Source organism: Falco naumanni, chromosome 9 (assembly GCF_017639655.2).
Source record: "Falco naumanni isolate bFalNau1 chromosome 9, bFalNau1.pat, whole genome shotgun sequence".
In the NCBI taxonomy this organism is placed as follows: Eukaryota; Metazoa; Chordata; class Aves; order Falconiformes; family Falconidae; genus Falco; species Falco naumanni.
This window is the reverse complement of record NC_054062.1, coordinates 16,789,718-16,803,036: the sequence shown is the minus strand read 5'-3', so window position 1 is coordinate 16,803,036 and position 13,319 is coordinate 16,789,718. Positions and strand designations below refer to the sequence as shown.

At 37.1% G+C, this 13,319-nt stretch overlaps 1 protein-coding gene across 1 annotated transcript in view; it reads right to left on the bottom strand.

Moving 5' to 3' along the window:
• PDZD8 (PDZ domain containing 8) overlaps window positions 1-13,319 on the bottom strand; it is a 58,840-nt gene that overhangs the window by 26,733 nt on the left and 18,788 nt on the right. The window contains exons 2-3 of the mRNA XM_040605823.1: window positions 12,019-12,141; window positions 6,514-6,616 (exon numbers count right to left, since the gene is read on the bottom strand). Of these exons, the coding sequence (XP_040461757.1) occupies window positions 6,514-6,616; window positions 12,019-12,141 (226 nt within the window). The remainder of the gene's footprint in view (window positions 1-6,513; window positions 6,617-12,018; window positions 12,142-13,319) is intronic.

Here is a 13,319-nt window from a genome sequence, read left to right as displayed (position 1 = left end):
TACCATGCTTTCAGAGAATACAACACCCTGCAAAACACCAGCATGGAAGACCCCAACTGAACAGACAGTATCACCACTGGCACCTGCAATATAACTTGGTTACAAAACCCAATAGTGATTTAGACTAGAATTAAGCGGCTCCAAACCAGACTTATTTCACTATATGAGACAAGTATCTGGCTGCAGAAGAACTTCTCTTCATAAGTATAAGTACCACGGACAAGTTTCACTGTCAGCTCTTGAAGTACAAGTTGGGGATAGGGAAGCGCAAGCACACATAGAGCATTAAGACCTACTCACTTCAGATTCTTCCCACTCAAGTTATTTTATCTGTTGATCTTTTATCTGGTACATAAAATCTGAAACTCAGCAAGTCAGATTCATTGCAAGAAGTCAATCTCTGCAGCACTCCAAGGGAGGCTAGGAAGGATCATAAATCCAGGCTTGGACGTAAAAAGAAAGAAGGTGCGTGTAAGGGAAGCTATGGACTTGGCCGCACACAATGCATTTAGTAGTGTCTGCCACCAAATGCACAAGTGTGGCAAGCCCTGCTTTCTCCCTGTCCCAGGCAAGGGTACGCATGACAGAGGATGCAGTGCATGATAGATACTGAATGATTTATAAGCAGGCAAGAAGTATCAGGTCACACTGTGACTAGAGCGATGACATTCGGTTCTAAACATCTATCTGAATATACACAAACTACAAAATAAAAAATTAATCTAAAAAAGCTGTTAGTGGTTTGGGGTTTTTTAATGTTCATATTCAATAGTCTTGGAGCAGCCAAGATGTACAGTGCATTTTCACAGGTCTCTCATTAAAACACAGAAAAGCTTTCTGAAGCTGCAAGTCAAAAGGCTTAAATGTTTAGGATGAGACCAAAAAAATCCTGATGGCCTTCAAGTTTATTTGAAAAACGGATTACAGAATATTATGTAAGGTACAAATCTCAGAACTATTCCCCATTGTATTTACAAATATCAAATTTTACAAGATCATGAATTTTCATAAAAAGTGACATTTTCAAAAAGCTTCTCTTGCTTTAATCTGCCTCCTTTCTTTTGATAGGATTAAATGCTGAAATGGCAGGCTGTTAAATAAGCACACTGAAATGCCAACTGGAAGGCATTTAACTCCATGTATTTACAAATTAACGTTTCACAGTTGCTTTAAATTTTGACATTATTGTTTAGTATCTTCAGGCAACTCATTTCAGAAAGTGCTGGATTTGATTTACTGTATTTCTTATTTTACATTCATAAGTTACAGTACTGGAATACCTTTAAGTTTCCCTTAATCCCTGATAAAGGAAATTCAGTTTTACAAAGGCTGAGAAATATTACTTGGTTTTGATGAACAGGTGCCAACCAGCCTGCCTACAGCAATTTCAAAGTTACCATTAAATGTGCCTACAAAAGGCCATTTCCATCAAGATATCCTCACCAAAAGGCCTGGAGATTGTGGCCTACATATGTGAATGTATATACATCCACAAATTCAGAGTGCAAGATTGAAAAGACAGTGTCACTGGTCTTCCCCTTCAGTTACTGCAGTGCTGACCACAATGTTCAGAATGAACTGGAGAAAACATCAGGCAGAATTCCTAAAAAAGTGGTGGGATGCTTAATCTTAAAATTCTTTAATTCTTTCTTTCTATTATTAGTTTACTTCAGAGGATATTTGTGTGCTCAGCTGTTACAAAAGTGAATCCTATGGGCTACTAGATGTGGTGTTTTAGATGGAAATTTTTACTTTGCAGAATATGAAATGCAGTTCCTGTATTGCTAAAGTATTCACAGAAGGGGTTTCCAAAATTAAAAGAAAAAAGAAAAACATGCCAACAACAAACATGCCCCAACACTTACTACCTTTAGGAATACAAACTTGTGGCTATTCCTGTAGTACTACCTATTAGTTGAAACCAGAGTTTCAAGGTGTTTCCTCGTATCTTCTTGGATTATCTAACTTTATTATTTCAAGATCGATAATGAATCTCTTGTACCTCTGAATTTCTATAAAAAAGAAAGACTTAAGAGAAAACTTGGAACGGATACATTTTGTCGTAGTTGAGCACCTCTTCCCCACTACTTCACATTCATACAACCAATAAAAAGCACAAACCATTTAGAGTGTGTACACACTTGCTGGGTATAAGTTTATCTAGGATAGCAATCTATTTGCAATAGTATCTACAACTTGTAGAAAACTAACTTTGTCAGAAAAATCAGTACCTAAAGAAAGGCAACATGACTACCAAAATAGGCAGAGCAGTTCATAAGAAATAAGATTCAGACCAGCTGAGCACCCATACAGCACTCAAGGCATTGCATGGTCAATGTAAGGGGTACTTCCAGCTGCAAAGCTCCCTCAAGTCTCTGTTACTAATATTTCAAGATCATTTCTATGTCCATTCTTCTGCCACTTTTAAGGCAGACAGATTATATTTTCCTTTTATTCATAAAAGCAAATTCAATTTCTGGTGAAAAATTATGTTATTCTTCTACAACACTATGCACAAAGTGCTGGCACAGGTAAAGTCAGCAGCAGGATTCTCACCAAGTGTAACAGGCCAGGGGTCCACTCACTCTCAATAGATGTGCTCCAAGGAGAGACAGAACTATTCTTTTTGTTTGTAGAAATCAATCTGGTATTGTTAACTGGCAGTTCAGTAGATATAACCCCATTTATGGCACAGCCTCCATTTAATAACTACAAACATATATATAATTATTTAGACATCTAATTATTTAGCCACACAACACCTGGCTAGTAATCCAGTGCTGTTAATGCTAATTACTACATCCTATCCATACATAATGAAGTTTTACATATCAGTGCAGTGATTAATGTTAATTCCAGCTGCATGGACTACTAATTAAGATATTTAGGAATGTTCACATGTCACATGGGAACATGCCAAACCACCTCTCTGAAGTCTTATTGGTGTTTCAGACTGATTTGACAAAACAGAAGCCTGACACACCTTTGTATTATAACAGACACTTCAATAATGCTCTAGACATGTTCAATAACACAGCATCTTTTTTCAAAACCAATGCTGACACCTACCAATATTCCATAAGTAATAAGATCAGATTAAATCCTTGCCAAAATTCATTATGAAGTATTAAATCTGTCTAATCTTTTATCACAACTAACATAATAAAGAATGAAAACACTAGGAAGTATAGGAAGTTATGAGAACTTTTCCTCATGAGTGTTGTAGAACAGTCACAACAATACATCCTCTGATTCAGACTGTGAGACTTAGACTTTAGAGCTTTTAAACCAGAACATATCGTTCTACTTTTCACTGCAACTTAGTCTATCATTTCTTCTCCATAGTTTCTGAAGTTGTTATTAATTCTGACTTCATCTCAAATAATTATTGCACATACAAGCATTAAAAGAAGGATTTAATATCAGGAAGATACAAAGTACTACAGTCAGCTGCCTTGTGGCTAACGCTGCACTAGAGCTAGAAATCACAAAGATACAAGTAAACTTTTTGTTTGAAAATTATCACTTTTTTTCTTTATAACTTCCTATTCCACTATTCACACAGTTACAATTTCTGAGAAAGATAACTAAGTTCATGTTAAGTGTGTCAGCAACACTTCTTACATTGCTGAGGATCTTTGGCGATACTCTTGCCACTCAGTGAGATGTTCTAACATTTTGTAACTTAACTTGCATATTTAACCTGATTTCCTAAGGAAAAGGGACTTCCATGATGTCCCTGCATCTGCTGAATATAAGCAAAAGGTAGTACTGTTAATTTCCAGTTTCCATATTCTATGATATCAAGATTTTCAAAAGCAGGACCTTAAAATTAGGCCACCTACCTAGTGGCCTTAAGTTCAAGGTAGCTGAGCACAATGAATTCTTCATATTGACAGCAGAGCTAGAGATGCAACAACTCAGATCAAGGAGTCCCCGCGCTCCGGCACACACAGTGTTTGAATGATGCTTAATGAAGGACTGCAACATTGATGGACAGAAAACCCTTCTGTACATCACAGGCCAGACTTCCAAAAGCTTATGAAATTTGAAAAACCTGCCATTTCATTTTAGATGCTGAAAGAGATGAGTTCTTGAGAGTTTCACCCCGAGTACTTTTCTGTAACTTAAAAACAAGCCATTCCACCCACCATCAGTTTAGTCTTACTGCCATCTGCTGTCACAAACTCACCAGTGCCACACTGACTGTGGAAAGTTGGGGGTTTTTTCCCCCTCTTCTGTTAAAAGTGTAAAAGAATATTCTCCAATATTACTACTCAAAATTATCTAAAAATAACCAAATTCATTTGTCCAGAGAAACGTAAAGGTAAATCAGTGTACTGACACCTTCATTGCCAGACCACCAACCCTGCAGTTCTGTGCAAGGTTTCATACACTGTTTATCCCAACAAAAGGGTCATGCCCATAAGTAAGTATTAGCATGATCAGGTCCAGAAGATCCTAAAACTGTTTGGGGTTTTGGGTTTGTTGTTTTTTGGGGTTTGGTTTTGTTTTGGTTTTTTTTTTTTTGAATGCTAGAAGTATTGCTTGTTTCTTTAAAATTTTGAAATACTTATTATTATTAGGAAGGGGTTAAGACCATAAACTGGCTAAACTACTAAGACCAAATTGCTCCTACCTTTATGTATCCTTATGCGATCATGCAAAGAGGCTTAAACCTTTAGATTAAAACAAATTTAAAAAGTTTAACACAACTAAAAACTACTGCATAAACCAGATTAAACAAATAGGTCTACAAAAACCACTCAGATCTACCTCCTGCCTCGTGCTTCAAGGAATCTAGCAACCTCTAGAGTTAAGCAAACCATAATTCTTTCAGGACCACTGGAACACTTCATGCCATCACCTCTGGTGGTGCTGTGCTTCAGCAGCTTAAACTAGCTGAAGTTGCTGCCATCCCACACTTCTTTCTCCTTTCCACCAGCACTAGAGCCATCACCCGGCAAGCCAACTCAGGGAGTTGACATGGCTAACTCACAAGCACATAAACACCACTGACTGCATTAGGAGTGAGTAGAGAGGGGGCCAAGACAGAGACAACTCTGGAGAACGTAGTCCCTAGCTGCCATCAGTTTCTATATGATGTCTGGCTGCTGAACCACAGTTCTCTGAAGTCTCAGCCTGTGCTGCAGCTGCAGGCTCCCTGCTTGTCATTTCCCTGACGCACTCAGAAAGCCCTCCAGTATTAGAGGCTACCCTAAGAAAGCATAGGTGAACCTGTACCCTTCCTTCAAGTTTTTCAGTTGACTAAGAATACAGCAGCTAAGACAACAACAACAAAAAAAGGCTTTCTGTCTGTTGCTCAGCCACATAGAGTTTTTTTGCAAACCATAATATACAGTAAGTCAAAAATAAGAATCATAGCATTTGTCACAAGGAGTTTTAAAAACAATGCAAAGTGGAATTTAATTGTAGAAACTGAATGAGATGATGAAATTCTGGATTCTTGCTGCTCCAGTGGAAAAACGACACTGCTGTCCAAACACCACCAGTCAGATGTAACAAAAGCACAGAGCCTAAGCTAGTGGCACTCAGCAGAAGGTAAAATGCAGGATTTTTGTTCCAGTGATTTCTTTGCATGACACCAATTGTTAACATAAAGTCTTTTTAAAGCCTCTGTAGATTGTTCTTCTTTTGATTTGCTTTGGTTTTTAATAAGCACATTACTTACTGCTCACTATAAGCCTAATTCAATTTGATAACTACCACAATATTGCTCTAATGTGAAACTGAAAGGCTCTTGCATACATTGTACCTCTTGTTCAAGGGGCCAGGGAGGAGGTAACTCATTCTCATACACACACACACACAAAAAGGCTATTTGTACGCTGAATGCTCCTAAACTAATGTTACTAAGTATGTTAATTAGTAAAATATTGACTTACAATACCACCAATACTACTACTTTCTGTATTAGCAGACACTTGTAAAAGTATTTTTCTTTAGCAGACAGGGTAGGATTCATAAGCTGTAAAAAAAGTCAGAGATCTCTGGCAATTGCCTGTATTTTCACAAAATGCAGGGGAAAAGAAGGAAGTCAGTCACATGAGCTGCTCTCTGAGCACACGTGTCTTCAGCCCTCACACCAGAAGGGAACACACTCCTGGCCAGTAAAAGACAGGTGTATCTTACTCAGCATTTTCTGAACACTACCCCACCCAAATATAACAGGGCTATAAAAATGCTTACTTGACACTATTTGTTTTAATGCAGATGGACAGTTAGCAATGTATTCAAACCAGGTACATTTTAAGCATAGATGTGACAATAGAACATGATATAATCCATACATGTCAGTTTGACAGTGAAATACTTCGGATCAAAAAAAAACCCCAATCCCCAAACCAAACCAAAACACTGGTCTAGTACGTTTTGGGTTGTTTTTTTCCCCACTATATCACCCATTTGATTGTCCAAAAATACACTCTTTCTAGACAATGTATTAAGAACACAAGATATACTGGAATAGGCAAAGATTATACCCTTTTTTACCATTTTAATAGAACTTCTTGATTTTTCTTCCCAAACATTACTGCTCAGCTCCATTGTGCAATGAACATTTGTTTCTCTTTCATAGGATCCAAACATAAGTAACCTGAAATAGAAAAGCCTATGGTAAGAATTGTCATACTATTACATATATCCCAGATACCATATTATCTTTACCACATTAAACTTACCAATCTTCATTTATACACTCTATTATTATCAATGTGTACACCCAGAGAAGTCCATACAGCTTCACACCAAAGGAAAGGCACTGCCACCCTCTAGTGGAAGAACTCCATAAATATCAAATATAACGAAATTTTTAGCTAGGGGTCTTTTTTGTTTGTTTTTTTTTTTTCGTTGGTTGGGCTTGGGTTTTTTTGTTATTGTCTTTCCCTTTTCTTAAATAAAGTGGTCGATCAGCAGACTAGTATTTTTCCAAATTTTTTTCTTTTTAAAAAAGCAGTAACAGCCACAAGTCTTCCATCTGAGTCTTGAACTTCACAATATACTGCAGCTCTTCTTGGTTCAAGAGAATGTCACTATAGGCTAAGTTTACTACTGCTTACGTTCCTATTTCACTAAACTGGGATCCTCTTATATCTGTAATTTTTTGTAATACTCATAACAAATGAAAGAGCCATTCCTGCATAACTCCCTATTCCAGAAGGCTACAAAGCTTTTCAGGTAGGTATCAGTACTACTATAAAAGAAAACCCAATAACTTTTAGGCTATAAAACAGCAATAAAGTTGTACACAGCTACTCACAGTAGCTGGAAGCAGATAAATATTTTGGAATAAAACTTCAAACAAATCTCACTCTTTCAAAAGAGCTGTTAGATTTTAACACACACAAACTTTTCACATACATTTGACAAGGACAGTTTTTAAGCTTTCATCCAAAGCATCTTATTTATGATTGTGATATGTTAAACAACTCTTTAGACTATAAAGACAAAAGCTGACAGAAACCCACGTCAATTTCCTCTGTTTATCTTGTTGTTAAACAATGTTTCTAGGTTAAATATTTATGACCGAAAAGTGCCTAGCCTACCAGGTGGGGAGATATAAAGTAAACATACTTTGAAAAGTAAGTTTCAAGTAAAGCTACTGAAAACAACTTTCTCCAACAATTCGAAATGGTAAACTAAAGCCAATCCCCAAGGGAAAACACCTCCCTGGCTGCAACAGCTCTCTAGCTTACACTGCAGCAAGAAGAGGTAAAAAAAATATTTCTTCTCTATGTCTCTCCGAAGAATTGTTTAACTGGTCTTTAACTGAGTACATGAATGCATGGAGGAGATGTTAGGGGAAGATCACATTTGGGTTAGTGTCCAGCTTGACCACCAGCACTTGTTTGTCTAGACGCTCTTGATATGATCACCGTAAGCAGAAATCCAGCCTCAGAATCAACTGATTAGGTACTTTGTGAGGACAAGACTAAGTTTTTTCAAGGTTACTTGAACAGATGAACTCACGCCACCTTTGCTTATTTTTAAGCCATCCCCGCCAGCTCGCTGTGGCTTTTTCTGTTCTGCTTTTAAGTAGTTGCTTTAGAGTAACGCAGGGTTTCATCAGTGCCTCACTGATACCAGACAGTTCATCAAAGCTTTTCCACAGCTGATCACTGGTTGCATGCATTTTATGTTCTGGTCACCTAGACACACCCTCAGGAATTTCCCAGGGGTAATAACTGTCTCTCTAAAATATCAGTACAGTAGCCATTTAGCTGTCCTGTACTAGGGGCAACTAAGAACAACAACAGGAGATACCTCAAAATGGGAATAAAACATAATTTCCAGCCAGAACCGTAACATATGGTTATATGGAAACAATGGAAAAATAACAAGGAAAGCAATGAGCCATAACAGGATTTCAGCTTACAATAGGTTACCAATACACAACTTAAAGAATGTATCACAGGACAGCAAAACCACACATTTAAGTTTTAAAGAGCTCTTCATGCTGGAGTTTGGAATTCAATTTCCAACTTCAGAAAGACAATGGGGAAATTTTAACTGCTACTACACTAAGGAATTTTTTGTTTGAATAATACCTCCTTTAGCATACAGAGGTACTGTATTCTGTGACACAGGTGAAGATAAAGGCTGACATTAAGATTGTGTCACAACACATTCAACCAAAACAACCGGACGTTAAGGGGATCTATCCTACAGATTGAAAGTTTATAAAATCTGTATGAAAGACAGCCAGAAACAAAGTTTATAACTCCAGCTATAATTAAATCAATAAAGGAACGTGATTAAATTACCACCTGAGTGATTAAAATATGCATACAGAAAATTAATTTCTACTCCTCCTCCAAGTGCAAAATGGATGATTCCCTGAAGCAAGCATGAGGCAGAAGAACGTAATTCAACAGAGTATCTATCTACAGATACGAACACAGTTGTTTGTAGCTGTCCTACTTAGCCTGAACACTACAAGAACTTCAAGACATCAATTGTTTTGTATCAGTGGGCAAACACTTCAAGTGCATGCAGGCTGTGGGTCACCACAACTCTCAAGCTGAGAGCTTAAAGCGAGTCTTTATAGTCTTCCAGAAAGAAGGATGAATAACAAAGGCTATCAAGTTTCTGCTTTTTGTAGGATGATGATGAATTACTGATCTGCAAATTAACAAGAATCTGGTACAGGCAAAGTACTCACCAACCTTTACGTATGTTTTACATACAACCAGGTATGTAAAAGCAAACGATTTATTTCCTTTACAATCCTCTCCTAAATTTTTAATTTCAACTGTGGCCTTTGTATTTGCAAGTATTCTAGGAGCTAAAAATAAGCAGAATTTTCCCCCAAATTTTAAGAATGTCAAAAGCAGATTCAATATTCACATACTTAAAGGTGACACTGCTGCACACTAAAGTCCACTTGAAGATAAAAGTAAAAGAACACATAAAATTCCAAACTGGAGTCTCAGGTACACTCTATTCTACTAAATAACTATTCTATAATGTTATTCTATTAAATAACTAAAGAAAATTTCCTTGTTCACAACGGTTACCTATTGAAACAAATGCTAATCTAGAAAGCCCACCTGATAACAGTTTTGAGAGAGTATTCTCGCCTAATATAATCAGAGTTTAAACGCTTTAAGGCTTTTTTCACAGTGTATCTTCTCAAAGCAATTAATATAGCAAAAGTTAACAGCATGTCACTATTTTTCCATTTTCCTTAAGAATTTAAGGTAAATGACAGATAACTGCACTTTTGCAATGACTGAATTCTGTGAGGGCATTGCACTTGTTGAAAATACAAGTTTTCTTGTACAGGTCAGATAAAAATTTGCAAAACATATTCCTTATTATTTACACCAAAGTTCCATCTTTTCATGAATTTCATTTTAAATATGTGCAAAATTTAATTTTTCTTTCAAGAACATTACAGCAAGGAAATTAATATGGTCAAGCCTGCAATTAGAAAAGAAAGTAGTGCAAGAAGTGCAGGTATTTAGTCATGTGAAGACTATAATGATATTTAAACAGATATTTACAACATTAAAAAAATGTTTGCTAAATGTTTTATTACTATAGTTTCACCACTGTTTTTCAGACCTAAGCAGGAGAAGTAGCAGAACTCTGTTACCAGACTAGACTGGTAGCAGTCAAGAATCCTATTCCAAATTCTGTACAGAATCCAAGGAATGGCTACTGTACTGACAGGAAATATAAAAGCCTTCTGGTGCACTGAGCAAAACTGAAAAAACACACAGAAATGAAAGTAATCTTTCATTCTGCAACAAGAATGATCACCAAGAAAAATTTTCAGGTCCCTGTGGCAGATACAAATGAAAAAGTTCCGTATTTCAGCACGCAGTGCTGCACTGCAAAAGAGCCATTGCGAATGGTCCCAGGCAACCCTCACACCAGCTCGCGTATGTACAGTGGTGATTAAAAAGGGAAATTTTGTCATTGTTACTTTTGTATATATGGCATATTTCTTTTACAACAAAAATCCTCTATGTCTTTCAGCTTCTACCTCATCAGTATCTTCCAATGCAAAGTAATCAAGAATATTTACTCACAGGGGGACTGTACGAACAGCAGTTGTAGTTTAGTTCAAAAAAGGATGAGACACCTGGAAGATCTGAGGAATTACTATGGAACCAAGAGTCAGACATCTAAATTGAGAGGTGTTTGTTCAGACATAATTTTCAACTGTGTGTTGAGAAATTCCAAGCTGCATAAACCAGTCTGATTAAGTCAGACCTGAAGCTTAAAAGACCTGGCAATCCAGTGACTGCATCCTCTCCCAGCCATCTGATAAGCATCTGTGACAGCTGAAAACACTTGAGTGGTCAGAGGATGATGTCAAACTGAGCAATCTGGCTTCTAAATGTAGTGGAAAGAAACAACACTAGTGATATGTTTGTGATGTTATACAGCCTTTCAGATTCAGGAAAGACATAGTATCTAAAAGATTTCTTTCCAAACCAAGAACCACTGCATACAACTTATAGTAGTTATTTTGGGCCCTCTTACAACAAAAATGAACACACTGCTGGACTGAAATTGGAGACTGCCTATGAAGAGAGATCATGAGTGCCCTTAGTACGGGTAAAGAGGAAAGGAGCCAAGGATGCAGAGTCACTTAGTGTTCTTGGATCCTTCAACAGAAAACATATCAACAAAGCTAGGCAGACAGGTAAGCAGCAATTGTATTACAAAAAATAACCACTGCTGTGGCCCACACAATCCTCAGAAGCAGAAAAATATCTTCTGGAAATCCATGGCGTGGATAAACAATGTTAGTACAGCAAACAGTTCAGACAGTTGTACAAGGCTACAGAAAGAAGTGCAAAGAGGGGCTCATAAGCAATGAAAAGAACAAGTTTTTTAAAAAAACGGTCTTGCTGCAAACCAGAACAGAACGACACATGACTAGATCAAAACCTGAGCACTACTTGGATAAGATCCAACATAAACCAAGAACTAAAGTCTGACACACAAAAAAAAACAACCCACACCACACCAAAAAACAAACAAGCAAATGAAGAGTCCACACACCTTTTCTTCAGCTTTCATGAGAATAACTTTCTCTTCAATGAGTGAAGGAAGTAGATTTTATTCCTTCCCATTATTTTGTTCAAAACAAAGGCAACAAATAATGCCTTATAAAAGTTATGTGGATTAATTTAAGTAAGACTGAGTGAAACAATTATTTCCCTTCACTTACAACATAATACAATAGGATAATTACAACACTTATACTGTCCTGGAAAGAGTGTGCTGAACAAAAACAAAAAAAACTCAACCACCAAATAACAGGAGGCATAGATTAACTTGTAACCAGGCAAAATTCAGCAGAAAGGCAAATGCACACGCCCACACAAAACATAGAAGTGCCTCAGAAACTTACTGCAACTTCATTTGACCATTTTTACTTAAAAAAAAATACATTTCCTGATTAGAGGGCAATCACGACACAAAGTTGCTATTTCATGAATCAGAACATGCCTACAGCTAGCAAAAGACCACAAAACATACCTTGTACATTCAATTAACGTGACTTTTAGTCGCCCTTCTGTCAATAGAGAATCCTGTATACAGAGGTCTCTATCTTCATATTCATCGGGTGGCACTACTTGAAATGGAAAAAATGGCTTGAACCTGAAAAATGTAGAACAGACTTATCTTAATTCACATTACATAAATAACACTAACACACAGAAATAATAAAAAAAAGTAACAGGATTACAAAGAATCTTTAAACACACCTAGAGAGAAATACTACCATTCCGACATATTTGTTAGTCAAAAGTCACAAGCAGAAACTACTAAAGATTTTTGAATGCTGAAGACTGGAGAATATATAACAAAGATTACTTCACAGGAATAGATTATTTGAGTTATAGTTCATAGTACTGGTAATTTTGAGAAAGCAGGAAGCTGATCAAGTCACAGAGTGTGTCTACAATTGCAAACGTGATTTAACACAAGAGTCCTTTTGTAGTAGATATCTTACCAGGTTTTTAAACCCATCTGCATAAAACATCACAGCATTGAAAGACAAAAAGATACTATGACCCTAAAGTGTAAATTTTTATGACACCGCTGTACTTGGAGAACTGATGCATCAATAAACAGTACACTTTAGTTACACAGGTTGATACTTCTCTCATTTTATGAAAAACATTCAGTTGCTGTTTTCAGCCAGTCTTCTTCAATTAAAATAAAGATACAGGTATTCTAAATATTTGCCCCGAGCTTTATTTCCCTCATCACAGCATGTGATTTACAGGAAAAGCAGTTCATGTTCAAGATACTAAGTGTTTTACACACATTATCTCACCACATAATTCTCTCTCTTTGATTAGAATATGCAGAGTTATAAATACCGATTTCATTTTTAAGTGATAGTGCTTCAGTGTCAGACACAGCCATGATCTGAGGGAAGGAAGGAGGGGGAGAGGCTGCACAGCTGCTGGCCCACCACATGGCAGACACACACATGCAATCCTAACAGTAAGGGCCACAACCCTGCAAATAGAACAATAACATGGGATCTGCGTGAGCATTTTATATAAAAGTATATGAAAAAGCACTTGCAGGGTATTCCTTATTTCTGTTTTCCTGTATTGCTGTCATTTCCAAGCACTGCCCTGTCCCTTGGTTTCCATGCTCCGTTACTGACATGGCCTCTCAATGACTATTTCTGTTGAGAAGACTCAGAAACAGCAGGACACGAGCACCACTGCCTGCAGGATGTATCTGCCATTTCATGAGAAAGAAGTCTTTCATAAGTACTGTTTGCTCAGAGGCATCTGCTTGTCACATTCGGAGATCGC